At 47.1% G+C, this 20,263-nt stretch overlaps 1 protein-coding gene across 16 annotated transcripts in view; it reads left to right on the top strand.

Annotated features, from left to right (window-relative positions):
* LOC137542461 (bactericidal permeability-increasing protein-like) overlaps positions 1-20,263 on the top strand; it is a 353,798-nt gene that overhangs the window by 278,509 nt on the left and 55,026 nt on the right. For all 16 annotated transcript variants that reach the window (XR_011025439.1, XM_068264385.1, XM_068264382.1 and 13 more), the window contains one exon: positions 17,153-17,320. Coding sequence is in view for 15 of the 16 variants with exons in the window: in XM_068264385.1 (XP_068120486.1) it covers positions 17,153-17,320 (168 nt within the window). In the remaining variant the exon portion in view is untranslated. The remainder of the gene's footprint in view (positions 1-17,152; positions 17,321-20,263) is intronic.

Raw genomic sequence — 20,263 nt, 5'->3', positions numbered from 1 at the left:
TGAAAAAAATGCACCTTTATTTCCAAATAAAATATTGGCGCCAAACATTGTGATAGGGACATAATTTAAATGGTTTTATAACCGGGACAAAAGGGCAAATACATTTCATGGGTTTTAATTACAGTAGCATGCATTATTTAAAAACTATAATGGCCGAAAACTGAAAAATAATTATTTTTTTCCCCACATTTTTCCTATTTTCCCATTAAAACACATTTTGAAAAAAAGAATTCTTGGCATAATGTCCCACCTAAAGAAAGCGTAATTGGTGGCGGAAAAAACAAGATATAGTTCATTTCATTGCGATAAGTAATGATAAAGTTATAGACGAATGAATGGAAGGAGCGCTGAAAGGTGAAAATTGCTCTGGTGCTCAGGGGGTAAAACCCCTCAGTGGTGAAGTGGTTAAACTGGGTTCCACGCCTGCCCCAAGGTCAACATGCTTTCAATTACTGTATTTTAACATTGAATACAGAGTTCATGGCATGTATATAGAGTGGGATATAGTGCTGTATTAGCTAGGCCCATATTTAACATTAAGTCTCAAGCAACCAGAAAGCACACTTATCCGGCATCAGCCAATCCCTGCCGGTGTCGGATAATCAAGACTCTACTGTATTATGAAAACATTTTAAGTGCTGAAAGTATGTGTTAATATTGTAAAAATCAATGTGTTTGTATATTAAAAAGAATACCAATATATTTAGTGCTAAAATGATCACTCCACATGGCAGGATTAGCATTAGATGTGGGTGATCAAATCCTTTGGGCCCATCCCCCCCATTCTGCATGTAGCTCTTTAAAGGACCACTACCGCAAATCATTTAATTTTTAATCACCTCACAGTAGATACATCAAGTATACAAAAGCCTTACTGTGTAATTTTTTTTAATTTCTGACATGGCCCTTTAATTTGCCCTATATCATTGTAGCTTGTGGTCAGCCCCTGAAGTAACGCTGACGGACCTTTGTAACTGTAAAGCCATAGCACTAGATAAGGCTCCCCGCCTTATCAGGTGTTGAGAAAAAAAAAGAAGAGAACAAATGGTTTAATCCGGCTCTCCATAACTGCGCAAACTGTATAATAAAAACTCACAAGCTGCCCGTCTTCCCCATCATCACCCCTTACAGCCGAAGGACCCCCGCCCACAGGCATGTCACAGGCATTGAGGGAGGCAGCTGTCAGCGCAGACTCTGCTGCGCAATAAGCTACTCTCCCTCTCCATCCATTCACTGCGTGTCTGCCTGTCAGAAAAAAACTGTGATGGGCTGTGTAATGAGCCGCTCTGGCTTCAGGCGCCTCGGCTCTGCCTCTCATGACGTACTTAACTAATTAGCCACTCCCTCCTCCATTCATTCGCTGAAAACAGAGAGGCAGAGCCGAGGCGACTGAAGTCAGAGCGGCTCATTACACAGCCCATCACTGTTTTTTTTCTGACAGGCAGACACGCGGTGAATAGATGGAGAGGGAGAGCAGCTCATTGCGCAGCAGAATCTGCGCTGACAGCTGCCTCCCTCAGTGCCTGCGGCATGCCTGTGTGCCAGAGAGCTCTGTTGGAGGGGTCTGATCGCTCCCCCAATGTTTGTTTGTTTTTTACAAGTATTTTTGTTATTTATTTTTTAATAAAAATAGCTATTTCTTTAATGATTTTCCCACCCTCTTTTCCTCCCCCTGTCAGTCTATCACAGCGATGGGCTGTGATAGGATTCAGCCTATCACCGCCGATCACTTCTGTGTCCTCCAGGGGGACAGCTCAGCTCCGCCTTCCAAGTAGAGATGTGCGCGCATCAGCGCGTGCGCTCTCCTGCTAGCCCCATAGAAGGCCGTTCACGCCAATCAGTGTGGAGCGGTCCTGGGACTGCCACCGCGTTCACGCCAAGTGGCGTGGAGCGGACGGCAAGAAGTTAAAACCAGACCAGAATTTATACTTTTTGTATGCCTGGGACGCCTTCATTGTGTTGCCCCGCCCCCTTTGTGTACCATCTCATTCCATGTATAACAGCAGCACCTTCCATTTCCAACAGCTTTCTCCAATGTGTTAGATGACCAAGCCCCCTGCCCCCCCCCCCCCCCCCCCCCCCCACACACACACACGCACACACACCATTTGCAATCCCCTTCTGATTCTGTGCACAGCAGTCCCTTTCTTTCATGTGCAGCACCCCTTTCTTTTGACCAGCTGCTCTCCTGTTTCATGTGCAGGCCTGTTAACTGTCTTTTTTACTGTTTGCTGCCTTTACTTCCTTTCTATCCTCCCTCTTGAGCAGCAGCTCCTTTAGGTCACTGCCTTTGTGGCCTTTGCAGAAATCTGGTACTGGCTGAAACGTGGGTACAGCAACTCTGTCCACAGGGCCGGCCCGCCCATGAGGCGGGGTGAGGCGGGTTCCTCAGGCGGCAGGAAGTGGAGGGGCGGCACCAGACATAGAGGAAGTGACTGCGGAGCTGGAGAGAGTGCTGTACAGGCTGCAGTGCAGACTCTGCAGTGAAGTCCGGCTGTTCCTGTGGTGCCCGACCGTGCCTCCGACCCCGTGCCTGGCTGCACACACCGTGAGTGACCCTCCGCCGCCGAGGTAGAGTCTGTGTTCTGGCTGGGACCCGCCCCGCCCCCGTTCAGCTGTGCACCGCCCGCCCGTTCTGGTGCCGCCCACATGATGCCGCCGGCCTCCGAGTCCGTCGATTTCGAGCTCTGCGGCCAGATTTTGACCTCACAAGTGTCCCGATTTTGGAGGGACAGTCACGGGTTGGGGGGGGGGGCGTGGTCCCGCTTAACCCCCGGGCTGTGCTCTTCTACATCAGCCAATTAGTCAGGGATGTGGCGAGGGCGACCCGGCTTCATCTCCCTCCCTTGGCCCCCCTCCTGGGTCTCCTCTCTCCCTTTTGCAGAGTGCAGCACTGTCGGTGTGGCTCCGGGAATCTCATCTGCACCCAGCGATGTCTTCTCCGTACATCCTCATCAGTTCCAGCCGGCTACACACTACTTCCTGTCCTCTGTATGTCGCGTGATTACACAGACGGGGCATGCAGAGAGAAGGCAGAGATCAGCCAGCTGGAACTAATGAGGATGCATGGAGGGACATCGCTGGGTGCAGGTAAGATTGACAAACTGATGCATCATTCCTTTCTCTCTATTTGCTGCCTTGCATGATATTTAGATTTGGGCTCTCTTGTTCACATTGATGTGCTCCAGCCTTATACAAGTTAACAAAAAAACTAGCTTGCACGGCAGTGTTGCTTCTCAATGGCAGTGAGGCTTGCTGGCAGAGGCCATGCTACTGGAAGGTGAGCCAAGTTTTATGGAGCTCTCCATGCTTTGTCTCCTGTTTTCTCACATCTCCTTGCCCCTGCACAAGATAAGCTGACAGCCTGCTATGTTTATCTGATGGGGATCAGGGGCGGACTGGCCTGGGGGGATGGGGGGCAGTCTCCCCCCGGGCCGCCTCCTGTCTCTGTGTTTTGGGCCGCTGGCTGAAGCCTAGCACAAGAGGAAAGGGCCGACTTCTTTCCTCTCCTGCTCTGCTCTCTGAAGGTCCTCTGGCTGCGTCTCCATCAGTAGGGAGGCTGCACTGATCAGTCTCACCAGCAGCTGGCCCGACATAGTATCAGCTGTCTGAGCAGCCAGCGTGACGTGCAGGCAATGTACAATACTGTTCTTCTTCTTCCTGCTACCTATGGCACACCCCTCTCTCCCGCCCCTTTCTTACCGGCAATTTCAAAGTGTGACAGGCAGCTCTGAGTCTGAGCGGTAAATAGAGACAGGACTGCGGTCAGGCTGGGTGCATCTCTGAGACACATGGAAGGGAGAGGAAGCAGGATCTGCACAGTACATCCTAAATGTAAGCTGTAAACGCCAGACAATTAGCTGTATTGCCAGCTGGAGTTTCTTATCTCTTGTTTTTCAAGTGTGTGTGTCTCTGCTTCCCAAGCCCCCCTCCTCCCATCTCCTCACTCCCAATTGCAATGGCTTCTTTCCTCATAAAGTCTTCCTCGAATGGGACAGAGGAAGCCAGCAGGCCTAGTGAGGTTTCCCTGCCATTTCTCCTCTCCCCCATGCTCTGTCTCTTTGTGCCTATACCTCTCAATCTCCCCCACCATGTCCTCCATCTTTCTTATGTACTCTATTTCTCTTTCCCACATTCCTCTACCTTTATGCCTCATTTCCCTGCATCTGTCCCTGTCTCTCCTTTCTATTATGTATTTATTCTCTCTCTCTCTTTCTCTCTGACATCTTCTGCAGCACGTTACAAAGTACATGGCATTGATTGTTTTCAGAGCTCACGATCTAATCCTACAATAGTCCAAGGCAAATGTCCTACCATATTATTATTATTATTAAGCATTTATATAGCACTGACATCTTCTGCAGCACTTTACAGAGAACATAGTCATGTCACTGACTGTCCTCAGAGGAGCTCACACTCTAATCCTACCATAGTCCTAGTCTAATGTCCTACCCTATTATTATTATGTATTTATATAGCACTGACATCTCCTGCAGCACATTACAGAGTACATAGTCATGTCACTGGCTGTCTTCAGAGGAGCTCACAATCTAATCCTACCATAGTCATAGTCTAATGTACTACCATATTATTATTATGTATATAGCACTGACATCTTCTGCAGCACTGTACAGAGTACATAGTCATGTCACTGACTGTCCTCGGAGGAGCTCACATTCTAATCCTACCATAGTCACAATCTAATGGCCTACCATATTATTATTATGTATTTATAAAGCCCTGACACCTTCTGCAGCACTGTACAGAGTACATAGTCATGTCACTGACTGTCCTCAGAGGAGCTCACATTCTAATCCTACCATAGTCACAATCTAATGGCCTACCATATTATTATTATGTATTTATAAAGCCCTGACACCTTCTGCAGCACTGTACAGTGTACATAGTCATGTCACTGACTGTCCTCAGAGGAGCTCACAATTTAATCCTACCATAGTCACAATCTAATGGCCTACCATATTATTATTAAGTATTTATATAGCACTGACACCTTCTGCAGCACTGTACAGTGTACATAGTCATGTCACTGACTGTCCTCAGAGGAGCTCACAATGTAATCCTACCATAGTCACAATCTAATGGCCTACCATATTATTATTATGTATTTATATAGCACTGACACCTTCTGCAGCACTGTACAGTGTACATAGTCATGTCACTGACTGTCCTCAGAGGAGCTCACACTCCTACCATAGTTCTAGTCTAATGTCCTTCTGTATTATTAATATTATTTATTTAGCACTGACATCTTCTGCAGCACTTATTTACAGAGTACATAGCCATGTCACTGACTGTCCTCAGAGGAGCTCACAATCTAATCCTACCATAGTCCTAGTCTAAAGTCCTTCTGTATTATGATGTATTTATATAGAACTGACATCTTTTGCAGCACTTTACAGAGTACATAGTCATGTCATTGGCTGTCCTCAGAGGAGCTCACAATCTTATGCTAGGTACACACTATTAGATTTTCTGGCAGATTTACTGTCAGATTGATTATTTCCAACAAGTCCGATCTGATTTCCGACTGTTTTCCGACTGTTTTCCCTTCACTTCTTTTTTTTCAAATTCTTTATTGTGCAGAAGGTATACAAAGATACGTTGATGCCATACAGAAAGATATCATCACATGAATATACATAAATCATATCAAGTACAGCTACAACAACATTCATGCATATTGGGGCCACCAATAGTAGCAGCGATATATAAAAAACAGCAAACAGGGTGTGTTATTTATGTATATACCTCTAGTGGTTTTCGTCCCCTATCTTCTGAAATCCTATCATAAGGCAGCTGAAAGGGGGAGATGGACTTCCACTGCCAACAGAGCAGGGGGATTAAACGGAACATGAACAGGTCCGGCTAAGACTAACAACAGGGATGTTATGGCTGAAGGGTTAGGGTATCTAGGTGTGTGTGTGACAAATACCAGGGGTAAATAGGAGGGGGCACTCTATGCAGCCTCTCTCGGGGACAATCATGGCTGTTCTAATGCGACTTTTAATTCTTCTGATTCTCTATAGACAGACCATGTATTCCAAGTCCTAGAGAATATCTCTTGTTTATTTATAAGGAACATCCTATCTCTTTCCAGACGTTGGATCTGATCTAGTTCTTGTATAACTAGGGTCAGGGTAGGTAGCGTAGTTTTACCCCATAGTCTAACCAGGATAGTTTTGGCAGCATTCAAGATATGTCTCACAACAGACTGTTTATAGGTTTTCATTTTCCAATTATTCATATGCAGCAAATAAAACGCACAGGTAAACGGTATATCTCTATTTGTCATTTCTTTGAGTAGTTTCTCTATCGCTATCCAAAAATGAGAGAGCTTATCACAACTCCATAATAGGTGTATCAGGGAGCCAATATCAGATTTACAACGCCAGCAGTTGGGGTCGCTGCTTGGAAAGATCTGGTGGATTCGTAAGGGAGTGTAGTACCAGCGTGCTAGAATTTTATAGTTGATTTCCTGAATACGAACAGCTACACTAGATTTGTGAGCAAATACACATATATTAGTTCTCTCCTTCTTGGTGAATGTAATACCTAGATCTCTTTCCCAGTCTCCAACAAACTTCAGGTCATCCACGGGTCTATCAATAAGAAGCTTATAGATTAAGGATAGGGTCTGTTTGCTCGGACCTGCAGCCAAGCATAAGTCCTCAAATGGGGTCTTGCTTGTTCTGTGGGACGTATTTACTTCCATTGAAGCTAAGAGATGTCTGATTTGGAAAAGGCCCCACCAGTCTAGTGACTGTTTGTGAAATAGTGCCCTGAGTTCTGCTAGCGTAAGCCATCTTTGATCCCTATGAAGTTTACTAATGTCGAGATTTGGCAATGACCTCCATTCTCTTAGGTAGAGCTGGGAGCATCCCTGTGGGAATTCTGGATTGTCAAAGATGGGAAAGAGAGGCGTGGGCCATGGTGAGATCGGCTGTGAAGATCTGGTAGCCTGTAACGTTCTAAGAGTTTTGTATACTAGCTGTGAAGTAGACCAGTTATGTTTAGGATTGTTCGAGGCCCAGGGAAGTAATCTAAGAGGGAATGAAGATAGTGCTTGCTCCATGGGTACCCATTGTTTAGTAGTGGCATGTCTATTCCAGTCTATAATGCGTGTGAGTAGGGCTGATCGATAGTAGCTAAGTACATCGGGCACTGCCAAGCCACCCTCCTCCTTAGTCCTATATAGGGTAAATCTGTTGATTCGTGGAGGCTTACCTTTCCAGATGTATCTATTAAAGATAGTCTGTATTCGAGAAAGGAACTCTTTTGGGATAGCTATTGGGAGAGTCTGAAAGAGGTATAGCAAGCGGGGCATGAGGTTCATTTTAATTATAGAGATTCTTCCCAACCATGAAAAGTGTGGCATATTCCATTTCTTAATGTCTGCAGAGAGTTTATCTAAGAGTGGAGGGAAGTTGGCCTTGAAAATGTCTCTGGGGTCAGTTGTCAACTTGGTGCCTAAATAAGTAATATAGCTAGTGCTCCATTTAAAGGGGAAGTTGTTTTTAACCTGGTCTAGTAGCTCAGTACTCAGGTTAACGTCTAAAGCCTCACTTTTATCAAAGTTGATCTTAAAGAGAGAGAGAGCCCCAAAATCTTTGAATTCCGCCATCAAATTAGGTATAGAGATAACCGGGTTGGAGATATAGAAGAGCAGGTCATCTGCATATGCAGCTACTTTATGCATGGTATCCCCAATTTGGAGGCCAGTGACATCAGGATTGTTTCTTATACGGCACAGAAATGGCTCTAAGGCCAAGGCAAATATCAGGGGAGAAAATGGACAACCCTGCCTCGTTCCATTGCTAATTGTCAGGCTATCTGAGAGGACTCCATTAACCCTTATACGTGCCGAAGGTTTTGAGTATAGGCAGTTAACACAGGAGCGCATTCTTCCCCCTAGGCCAATATAGGACAAGACCCCCGTCATCCAAGTCCAGTCTACTCGGTCGAATGCCTTTTCAGCATCAGTAGATAAAAGCATACATGGTGTATTGGTTAACCGAGCAGACTGGACCAGGTTTAAAGTGCGGATCGTATTATCCCTGGCCTCTCTTTCTGGGATGAAACCTACCTGGTCCCAGTGGACCAGGTGACTCATATGGGGGGCAAGTCTGTTGGCCAATGTTTTAGCAAATATTTTAAGGTCTAGATTGAGAAGTGAAATGGGCCTATAACTAGCGCAAGAGGTGGGATCTTTGCCATCCTTATGAATCACAGAAATATGTGACTCCAACGTTTGTGTTGGGAACGAGACAGGGTTATCAGGGTCGGCAATTGCATTAAAAGTGGCACATAGTCTGGGTACCAGTAGTTGTTTATATTTCTTGTAATATTCAATAGGTAGCCCGTCTGGCCCAGGGGCCTTGCCTGGTTTAATCTGGGATATCACTCTAGCTATTTCATCCTCAGTGAAGGTGGCGTCTAGTTCCTCAATCATGTGGGGCTGTAGGCTTGTCATTTTGGAGGAGTAAAGATAAGCCTGTATTTTAGTGCGAAGATCTACTCTAGGGTGTTGGCCTTGTTTGTCCAGTAGGTTGTAAAGGCCTGTATAAAATTCTTTAAAGGCTCTTGCCATTGACTCATTTCTAATGTGGTGTTTAGCATTCCGGTCAATAATCTTGGCTATATAGTTCCTTTGTTGCTGCTGTCTCAAAGCTCTCGCCAGAAGTCTCCCGGATTTATTACCATTCAAGTAGTAGAGGTTTTGCAGCCGGAAGGCCGCATTCTGGGCCTTAAAATGCATAATTTTCTTTACTTTTTCCCTAGCCTTGGTTAGGTTGTCGAAGTCCCTCTGCAGGAGGTGTTTTTTATGTTTTTGTTCAAGAAATAGAATTTCTTGGAGTAGACCCGTTAATTCTGCAGCTCTCTCTCTCTTCAGTCTTGCCCCTAGTCGGATCAGGTAGCCCCTTAAAACACATTTATGAGCCTCCCAGACAGTGGGCTCAGGGGTTTCCCCATTATTGTTGTCTATAAAGTAGTGCTCTATTTCTCGTCTAATTTTATCTGCTGTGGCATCATCATTTAGCATTGTGGTGTTGAGTTTCCAATTGAATGGTCTTTCGTTTTTTGTCTTATTGACTAAGGTTAGGAGTACTGGGGCATGGTCAGAGTATGTCATAATACCAATAGAGGCTTTAACCACATCAGATAGGAGGTTATGTGTTATCAGAATGCAATCAATTCTGGAGTACACGCCATGCACAGTCGAGTAAAAGGAAAAGTCTTTGTCTGTTGGGTGGAGAACCCTCCAGACATCAACCAGTTGCCTTTCAGCAAGCGCTTTTTTAAGTTTGTTAATCTTAGAGTAGGAGATAGAGGATCTGCCCTGGGATGTATCTATGGCAGGGTTAAGTGGGACATTTAGGTCTCCTCCTACTATGATACTTCCCTCCGCAAAGGACTCTAAGGCTTTTAGGAATCGTAGTAAAAAGGCGACCTGGTCCACATTGGGGGCATATACTGAGCACAACGTGTATCTTTGTTCATTGATTAGGCATTTGACCATCACATATCTACCTCGTTCATCTCTGTACACTTGCTCTTGAGAGATGGGGACATCATTACCAATGAGGATTGCCGTGCCCCTAGTCTTGGAATCAGGTGTGTTGCTAAGATACGCTTTTGGATAGCGTCTGTTTCCAAGCCTAGGGGCCGAGCCCTCCCTGAAGTGAGTTTCCTGTATAAAAATTACATTTGCTCTCTGTTTCCATATATCGCTTAGCAGTGAAGAGCGTTTTTCAGGAATATTAAGCCCTCTGGCATTTATCGAGAGTACCCTCAGATCTGACATTGTAGAGCCTTAAGAGTGCTCTTATATCCCAAAACGTGTCTCAGCCGGAACCAGTTACAACAGAACATCAAGATTAAACAAAACAAACTAAACACATAGTCGCCATTGACATACGTGTGTATTGTCTTCAGAGACAATATGTCAGCCATATTGACTGCCCTATGTGGGTGTGGAGATGCCAGGACAAGCACGAGAAAAGTGTATGATATAAGCAGTAGGATAGCAGAAGTAAGATGAGAAAAGAGAGTTGGAAATAAAAGTAGCAAGGTCTCTGGCTCCCCACCTCTCAAACAAACATTATCCCGTAAGCTTTCAGATTTAGGTCACATAGTATGGCTGTTCTTATAGAACTCTCACAACTCTGCATGGCATAGCATACATTAGTATTAGCATGGAGGGGGAAAAAAAAAAAAGACAGGAATACAACTGTAGCATCAAGATCAACGGGTCATCTAACAATCAGGTATCAAGGGGTTATGCGCGTCACAGTTAACCATTATGGGCGGTCTTGTTACCGGGGTACAGCAAGTGGGGGATACCGTGTATAACCCCTCTCCTATCTCCTGTGAATAAAAATGTTTAATCTGCATAGTAAACATGGTGGGCTTTGACCAAGCCTGTAGCAGTCCACGTCTCATAGCAGGGGGAGCTTGGCAAGGGCATAAGATGGCGCGTCCCAGGGCTGTATAACATATAGTGTAAAAGTATTCGGAAGTTCAGGGTATATACATCTGTGTCCGGTATAGCGTTGGCGACTGGCGGGAAAGGGCGACTGCTCGAGAAACCTATTTTAGACCCTTCAGGGAAGATGGGCTGATAGAAAGTGCCCGGTGATCCAGCACTGAATCCCTAGCCCACCCCACCTAACTGCGTTCCCATCCCAGGCAAAGGGCTGTAACCGCTAGCTTAGCCTTGTGGGGCCACGAGGGCCTAGCTTAGAGTGTAGTCTACGACACAGTTCCGATGAAGTAGGCCAGTGAGCAGGGAGTGTCGTACGATATGGTCCGAGGAGGCCACTCTATGATTGGTAGTAATGCGCACCTAAGTAGGAGATCGCATGTATGGGTGATATCTGGCCAACACGGGAGTCTGTCATCCCCTCCATCCGTACAATAAACAAAAGTGTAAGAATTGCGAGAGTACTTATCTGAGTCCAGAGGGTACAGGCAGGGTTCTCTACTCCGGTTGTTGTCTGCGGAGGTTAGCTCGTTGCCGTTTCTGACGTTGAGGGAGGCCGATGGATACACGCTCCGGTTGCCAGTCTGGAACTTCGACCGAAGGTAAGTTCAGGCACTTAAAAAGCTCGGGAAGCTTCGCTGGTTGGCGCAGGATGAAGGATTTGTCCTGACAGCTAAAAGAGACTTGAAAGGGAAATCCCCATTTATAGCTTACTCCGTGCTCCTGGGCATGTTTAAGTAACGGCTGCAAGGCTCTCCTTTGCTCGAGGGTACTGGGCGCGAGGTCCTGGTATAGGCCTAGGGAGGCTCCCTCGTGGATGACTTCCACCCGGTTCCTGGCGGCTTTCATGATGCAATCTTTGACTCCAAAATAATGAAGTCTGCAGATGACATCTCTCGGTGTTTCTCCGGTTGCTGGTTTAGGCCGCAGTGCCCGGTGTACTCTGTCCACTTTGATGTAGTCATCTGGGGCGTTGCCCAGTAGGCCATTGAAGATGGAGGTGAGTGTAGCTAGTAGTTGCTGGTCTTCTACTGCTTCGGGAAGGCCTTTTATGCGGATATTATTCCGTCTGCTCCGGTTTTGTAAATCTTCCATTCCGGTTCTAAGGAGGTAGTTTACCTTCTGTTGGTGTGTGTGTGCTTCTCTCAGTTTCGCCAGCTCGGTGCGGGCCTCTGATAATCCAGACTCCAGTACCAGCAATCTGCTGTCGTGGTCTGATACCTCTGCCCGGATTTCCTGCAATTCAGCGCGGGTAGCTGCAGTAATCTTGTCAGCCAAGTCTGCTAGGTCGTTTTTTGTAGGAAGGCTGTGTAGGTAATCGCGTATCTCGCTCAGGGATCTCGCTGTGGCGTCTGCGCCGTCCGGGCCTTTGGCGCCTTTACTTGTGGAAGCCTCCGCCATCTTGTTTTGGGTCGGGTCCAACGAGCGCAGGTATCTCGTTACGGATTGCTGCGTAGAGTGTTTAGTTTTAGAATCCTTCGTAGTGCTCTCCTTCTTCTTAGAGTTGCCTCCCATACCCTCTGGTGCAAAAACAGCAAGTTTTAGTCGGGCTTACGGGCTCTTACTGCCATGAGAGTGAGGAGCTCTGCTCAGACACGTCCTCAAGCCATTCCAGTCGGCTCCGCCCCCCTTCCCTTCACTTCTATCAGAAATCGGTCGGAAATCAATTTAGAAATCAGATTGGACAAGTTGGAAATAATCAATCTGACAATAAATCTGCCAGAAAATCTCAGTGTGTACCCAGTATAAGCACGGCCGGATTTGTACTCTTTACCGCCCAAGGCCAATGTCACCAGCCGCCCCCCTTCAGTATAGGCAGCGAGATGACCTCTTCCCTCCAGTATAGGTAGCCAGATTACCTCCCCTATTCACTCCAGTATCAGTAGCCAGATGACCCCTCCCCTCTTTCCCTCTGGTATAGGTAGCTTGATGATCCCTTCCCCTCCAGTATAGGTAGCCAGATGACTCCCTTAATCCCTCCCTCCCCCCCCCCCCCCTTTCAGTACAGCTTGCCTCCACACCGCAGCAGCCACCAGTATCTCTCACTTCTCTGCTCATCTCCAGTGCAAAAGCTTCCTCTTCCCCTCTGTCTCCAATGCTGTCCAAGTCTGTAGCCACACGCTACAACACCAACGTGCTCAGAGAGCAAGGTGGCCGCTGCACAGGTGGCTGGCAGCAGGGAGATCATGCGTTCTCCTGATCCCCCGGAATTGCAGCATTTGCAAGCTTGCAAATGCTGCACCAGTGAGTCTGCTGCTTTGGTGCCCTAAATCCGGCCCTGAGCATAATCCTACCATAGTCATAGTCTGTTTTCACTATAGACTTGTTTTGGGGGAAACCAACTAACTTACTATTGTAAGACAGAGTTATAACTCCAGCTCCAATTGCGCTTTCTGCTATAACCTGATTGGCAGTCACCCCAACCCAGGCTTTTGATTACTGCTAATAGGCTTTTTTACCCCAAGCCTGGGTTGCTGGGAGGGAGGGGGGTGTAATCTATGTAATTTCATGTAATGCTGCTTTACACTGTATACATTTGCTCACAAAAAAGATATGGCTTTGGGCTGTGACTGCCGTGAAAGGGCCTCTAGGTTGTGTTTTCCCCCCAGGCCAAAAGGTCCCAGTCCTCCCCTGATGGGGATGGAATGTGACCCTCACAAATAGTCAGCTTGGTGCTAATCAATGACTTGATGGGAATCTCTGCCTCCTATGTGTCATTTACTACTTTCTCTGAGTTGCTTGGGACCTCTGCTTCCTGGGATCATCTACTTATAAATGCTTATTCAGTGACATTTTAATCCCAAAACTTACATTAAAATAGATGCCCATACACACTTGTTGCTTCCCCATAGCTCCCAACAGTCCCCCTTTCAGGACTGATGTACAGATCTTTAAGTATATATAGTTTTCTGCTGAAAAAAAATGTTTAATTGACTCTAAACTTTTCCCCCATCCTTTAAATTGATATAATTCTTATTTTCAAATGTAAATAGGAAGGAAAATGAACCAGGGTTGAAAGGGCCAGAGTGGATTGACTTATAATAAAACCTATTTTTCCTAAAAAAAATCATTACATTATGCGTGACTAGGGGCGTGATTAGGGTTTTGGCAGGGGTGTGGCTGAAGTGTCCCTCTTTCTGATCTCAAAAAGTTGGGAGGTATGCTCTACTGTCTCCTCCAAGGCTGCACGCTGCCTAAGCCTGCTGATGGTGGCGGCTGCCGCCCGCTCTGCTGCCCTGCCTGATTGTCACGGTCAGTCACCGAGCGCCGCCGACGTGACCGTGACTATTATTATGAGCCTGGCTGCCGCTGACCGCCGCTCACCGGCCTTGCCCGCCAGCGCGAGATGCTAGATGGATGGAGCATGCCCGCGGCCGCTGCAGCCGTCTGTCCCCTGCCTGCCAGTCAGTGCAGAATGCATGCTGGATGCCTGCGGATGCCCAACGCCCGCCCATCGCCTTCGCCAGACCCTGAGGGAGACCCCATCCCCGGTGAGTCAGTCTCTTTGCTGCCTCACTCAGGCTTTCTTCACGGTCGGTCGTGTGGGTGTAATGTTATGTACAGCAGATGGGGCGGGGGGTAATACAGGGCACCACCGGCAGTAATGGACGTACAGTAGGTAATTAGTAATGGTGGGCGTACTGTGGGGATGGAATTGGAATGGAATCAGTATTGAAGACATTGGGGGGGGGGGGGACTTGGCAAGGGGAACAGGAATCAATGAAGGGGATGACAGTCGAAAGGAAGGGGGGGTGCACAAGAAAGGGGCTAAGTGGGAGCAGGAAGATGGTGACATGGGAGTGGGGATCAAAACATGGAGAGGGAGGAGGGCAGTGACTGCAAGGAGGGGCATAAGACAGAGAGACTCAGAGAGAGTGGCAAATAAGGAGGCACAGGGGATAGGACACAGAAAGGAGGCGCAGGAGAGAGTTGCAAAGGAGTCACAAGAGAGAGGCCACAGAAGGGAGGCACAAGAGAGAGGGGCAAAGGAGGCACAAGAGAGGCCACAGAAGGGAGGCACATGGGGAAAGAACACAGAAGTGAAGGACAGGATGCACAGGAGAGGGGCACAGAAGGAAGGCACAGGAGAGTGGCAAAGGAGGCACGAGAGAGAGGAGCGGACTGAAGCGGTCTTCTTTAATTTTGCTTTAAGGATGGGGGGGGGGGGGGGGGGGCGCCTTCACGATCTTTGCCTCAGGCAGCAGAAAGTCCAGGACCAGCCCTGTCTGTCCATGTAGCATAGCTGATTCCCAACCAGTGCTACCCAATTACTACAGTTGAAAAAAAGTCAGCAAAAGGAAAAGGAGTAATCACATGGTTGTCCTCTTGCACTGAGACCAGGTTCAAACTCTACCTCTATCCTGACTTCCGTTGTGTGAGCAGCCTACAGGGCTGCATTGCTATTCATCCTTCCTCTACTGCCACAATCAGGAGGAGCCACATCCCAACCCATTTAAAGGGAACCAGAGAGGATGAGATATACATACCTGGGGCTTCCTCCAGCCCCATACGCACGGATCGCTCCCACGTCGCACTCCTCCGCTGCCTGCATCAGCCGCCACCGGGTCCCGTCATTGCCGCGAGTCGGCAAGTCGGCCGGCGGACGCGGCCAATTCTCCGCATCACAGGGTGCTCTCCCCATACAGATACGCATGTGGCTGCTTACTGCGCAGCCGCATGCGTACATGTATGGAGGGAACCCCTGTGATGCGGACAATTGGCCGCGTCCGCCGGAAGTGACGGGCCCGGTACCGGCGGATCCAGGAAGCTGAGGACGGCGGCGTGGGAGCGATTCAGGCTTATGGGGCTGGAAGAAGCCCCAGGTATGTATAAAATCTTTTTCTTTTTCCACCCCCCGTTCCTCTCTGGTTCCCTTTAATTCTCTCTGGAGTTCAGCTTTAAAGCCCAACTCCACCCCAGTTTTTTTCTGTTTCAGATAGGGGGTAAGGAGGATTAGTATCTCTGCCAGTTTGTTTTTGATACTGGATACCCTAAGGAGAATAAATGATCTCACACTCCCTGTGTCTGTGACACCATGAGCGTAAATTCAAGCCGATGGTGTCATAGGGAAAGGAAGTGAGCAACACCGCAGACAACCTGTTATAGGTTCTGCCTTCTCCTCCTTAGGCTGCATTTCCACTTGTGCGGTGCGATTCGCCGCGGTAAAAATTCGCATGCGGATCAATGGATGACGATGTATGCGAATTTAACCATGACAGTGCTGGTGTGCTTTTCCATTGTTTCTATGCTAATTCGCATGAAAATTTGCATACCCAAACCTCATGCGAATTTCCTATTAAATACATTGTATGCGATTCGCATAGCGGTATGCGGTATGCAAATTCTGATTGCTCTGCCATGCAAATTTTTTTCTGCACAGAAAAACGCAAAGGAATCCTGGCAAGTGGAAACAGTCCCATTCACTTGTATTGCTATGCGAATTTGCATGCGAAAAACGCATGCGAATTCGCGATAGTGGAAATGAGCCCTTACTCTACTAAAATGTTATGCTTCACTGCTGTTGGCAGCTTTATTGATAGTGTTCACTCATTTGTAGTCTGGACACTTCCTGTCATTTGAACTTGAATTAAATGCTGATAAAAAGAAGAGGACTGCACTATCCAAGAGTGTCAGTTAGGTAAAGGATGCCTTTAATAAAACCTTAGGCCACATACACACATTAGACTATAGTCTTTGGAAAATGAAAGATCACAGACCAATCTTACCACCCTTCATGTAGTATGAGAGCCATACTCTACACAGTCTTTTCTATGGAGCTGAACTCCACATCAGAAAAAAATCTTTGCAAGATGCTGCACACACAGATGCTTTTTCATAGGCGCCATTTTCGTATGTATGCACGATAAGCACATGCCGGCTAAATGGAAGTTCCTTAACGGTAATTAACAATAAGCGCAAGTAGGGTAAGGTTAAAATGTTTAACAGTAAATAACGATAAGCGCATGCCGGCTGTGTTAGCTCTTGAACGGTAAATAACGATAAGCGCATGCCGGCTAAATGGAAGTTTCTTAATGGTAAATAACAATAAGCGCATACGGATTTACGGCAATGCCGTGCGCCATTATTCATAGGCGCCATTTTCGTATGTATGCAGTCTGATGTGTGTATGAGCCTTTAGTTTAATAATGAGAGGGAAGTAAATTCGTTGTCCACAATTTACATGAACTTGTCAATGAGATGCTAATAGTTCTAAGTTGCTGAAAATGTTATGCTAATTGTGTGCAAATGTTTGCAGCTTGGAATAGACTTATCAAATGCAGAAGCTACTGTATTTGATTGGTCCATCTTCAAGCTGCATATATTTGCATAAATTAATGTAAAATTTACATCACTTCAGAATTATTAGCATCTCATTGACCACCCATTTTGATGTATGGTTACATCCCTGCAGGACTTGGTGACCCAGTAGGAGTTACCCCTGAGGAGCACAACATTTAATGTATAGTAGTTCATCTGGAATTGGCTTTAGGTTACAATTTGAACAATATGAGTCAGTTATTAAAATATTTTCTAAATCCAAATGTTGACTTCAAATTTTGATATACAGATGGTTGTGGTCATTTGCTCTTTGCAATTCAATTACATTATTCTAGATGTTTGTTATATTCATACTCTAACGTACGTTTCCAGCTGGAAAAATTATACCCACATATGCCCATGAAGCTGAAGATAACATCTCCCTCTGCACCATCTGTTAACCTCAACCCCGGGAATGTAAGGCTGGCACCAGTGCTGGAGATCCAAGCCTATGCCCTACTGCCAAACGCATCCCTGGCTCCACTCTTCCTGCTAAAGCTGGTAAGTAATGTCCTGTATAAAACCTGTTCTTTGCCAGAGGATAGGACAATCAGAATGCCATGCATAAAATGGTTAATTTCTGTCCAGGAATAAACAGCCCTCATCTCATATTATACGAAAATTATCCAGAAAGTAACAGCTATGTAAGGTATGCTTTCAGTGTAATGTACTGTAACTGTCATCTGTCAGGTTAATGTCTTCTCTCCCAATATCACTTGAGACATGACTGCAGAATGTCTGTAACTGTTTGTTCAGCAGCATTAACATGACGTGCCCCCCATCCATCTAACTCATAGGCCGGGCCAGCGCTACAAGTAAGGTAAAGGGGGCAATTGCCCCCGGGCCCCAGACTCCCCAAGGGCCCCCTTACCAGCCAAAGATGTCCTGTGTCCCGGGCGCGGCAGCCGCCAAATGCTTTGGCTGCCTGCTCAGTGTCAGCCCCGGTGCGTGTGGGGATGCGGAGAGTCAGGCAACCGAGCGGAGACAATAGATACTTGATTCCTTCTGGCGGCGGCCTAATCTCCATGGTTCCCTGGCTGTGTTATGCGCGTGGCCAGCCATAGCGCGGTGCTGCTCCATCATGTGACACGGGTATGGATGTCACTTCAGTGCGTCCATGCCTGCAAGGGAAGATGAAGTATGCTGACACTGTCCCTGCCTGCACCAGAATGAATCACCAGATGTTCCTGCCTGCAGCCTGCATGACGGTTCTGGTGAGTGAATTGCTTACGCTCCGCTCTGATGGGGGGGTGGGTAGGAGGGTTCTTGAAGCCTTACCTAGCTGCCATCAGGCCATGTAAACCACAAAAGTGGCCTGGCTGTAAATGAAACCCTAAAAGTGACCGGGGGGAGGGGGTGTTGTGACTTCAGGCCTGCCATGTAAACCCTGGGGGGAGGGGGGGACTGATTTTAACCCTTAAAGTGACCGGGGGGAGAGGGGGGCTGGGGGAATATGCATATTAGGTGAACTTGCAGCCTGCTATCTAGTACTTAAAATGGCCCTGTAGTGGGTGGGGAGTGGTGTCTTGTTTAGATAGGCTTCAAGTTCATCTTGGCATGCCTATCCCCAGTTCAGAGGACCCTACTACAAGGTCACATTTTAGAGTTTAGATAGCAGGCTGCCAGTTAACCATTTATGCCGCCTGGACGTGATTGTCACGTCCAGACGGCTGCTATAGCGCTGCTGCGCGCTCCCGCATATGTTGCCCCCCGTTAGCCCAGAGATTAATGAATTGCAACATGGTTCCCATTCATCGATCTAAGACCCCGCTAGAAAGACTGACGGCTTTTTTTCAGAGACCGCCGTCTTTCTAATGAAAAACCAGTTTCCTCTATACCTTTCCTGGAAGCGAGAGCGTTCGCTTTCAGGTTTAAAAAATGTTTTTGACTGTGGTCATCTTGTGGCCAAATAGTAAAACTACATCTACATACTTTTTTCAATGAAATAAACAGACATTACATTTAAAATTAACTGTTTATTGTAATATCAGAGGCAGCTGCGGCGAACAGCACCGCCGCCGCAGCTGCCTCCATGCGGCCATCCGTCCGTTCAGCGTGCAGGACGCCGAGGACGAAACGTTCTCCCGTGCAGGGGGCTGCCATATCGCGCGGGCGCTCGCATAGACGGGAGCATTATGCGGGGAGGAAGCCCGTCAGCTGACCTGCTGGTCGGCTGACGTCAGGGGACACCCACGGCGCCCAGGATTGGCTGATCAGAGGGGGGCGTGCCAGTGAGGTCTCCTCTGTTTCATAAGCCTCCGGGCTGCATTGCTACTTTGTCTGTTGTCGTGAATACTTGCGTGTGTGCGCGCAGACCGTAGGTAGTTCCCTGGTGTTGATGCTACGGATTTCACACCAAGCTTAGGAATTGCAGTCTTGTTATTGTATTTTGTTTAGAGTAGTTCCGGGGTGTTGATGCCAAGGATTTCACACCCAGGCTAGGTTATTGTTATTGTATTGATCTCCTGTGTACGACTTTGGCTAGCACTCTGACTTTGAATCTTTTTCCTGATCCTGTACTTCTGCCTATCTGTCTACCTGTTGCTAAACCTCTGCCTGATTACCGATTACTCTCTTGTCTCACGATTTTTGAATAATACTTACCTCTCTGTTGCCGAACCTTGCCTGCCTGACCATTCTACTCACCGGTAGGCCCTCGCCACTGGTGAGGTATTGGTTACACCAGCTTCTCTGGTGGAACAGTTCTGTTAAGCTAGTACAGCTCCATTTACCTGCTCTCTTAGGGTATCCGTCATTGTAGTATTATTGTATCTCCAAGGCTACAGTACAATCTGAGTCACCCGCTCCCCGGGAGACTCTGCCTCTTCGTTATTGTACTCTCCAGCCTGCTGGAGCTTGAACGCTAGTGCACGCATAGTGTACTGATAGTACCTCACCAGCCCCTCTGGTGAGGTCTCGTCAAACTATTAAAAAGTTACTGTTGCACCCAATCACTTACACTTTATTAGGTGTCCAGAGTTTAGCCATACTTGTATTATTGGTGATTCTGCAGATCACTAATAATCAAGTATGCATCTGTATTGTTGGTGATACTGCAGATCACCAACAATCAGATACTCTCTGTGTGCTGACACCAACCTTTACAGAACAACAGACCATAAAGTATCATGGAGGGACTCTGCCAAAGGGTCGACGTGTTAACTGTCACTGTTAATGAACTCATTAAAACGGTGGAGGCTCAACAGACCCAGATTAACCAACTATCTGAGTCAGTTAACCGTCTTTTAGATCCTAATACCTGAGTGTCTCCCCCTTCTGTGATCGAGCCGAGGGTACCCCCACCTGAAAAATTCTCGGGGCATCGCTCAGACTTTAGTAATTTCAAGCATAGGTGCTTGTCTTATTTTGAATTACGACCCGTTTCCTCAGGCACTGAAGCTCAACGGGTCACGTTCATTAAGATTTTATTGTGTGGAGATTCCC

Source organism: Hyperolius riggenbachi, chromosome 12 (assembly GCF_040937935.1).
Source record: "Hyperolius riggenbachi isolate aHypRig1 chromosome 12, aHypRig1.pri, whole genome shotgun sequence".
Lineage (NCBI taxonomy): Eukaryota > Metazoa > Chordata > Amphibia > Anura > Hyperoliidae > Hyperolius > Hyperolius riggenbachi.
The sequence above is the reverse complement of the archived record's forward strand: the minus strand, read 5'-3'. Positions and strand labels throughout refer to the sequence as shown.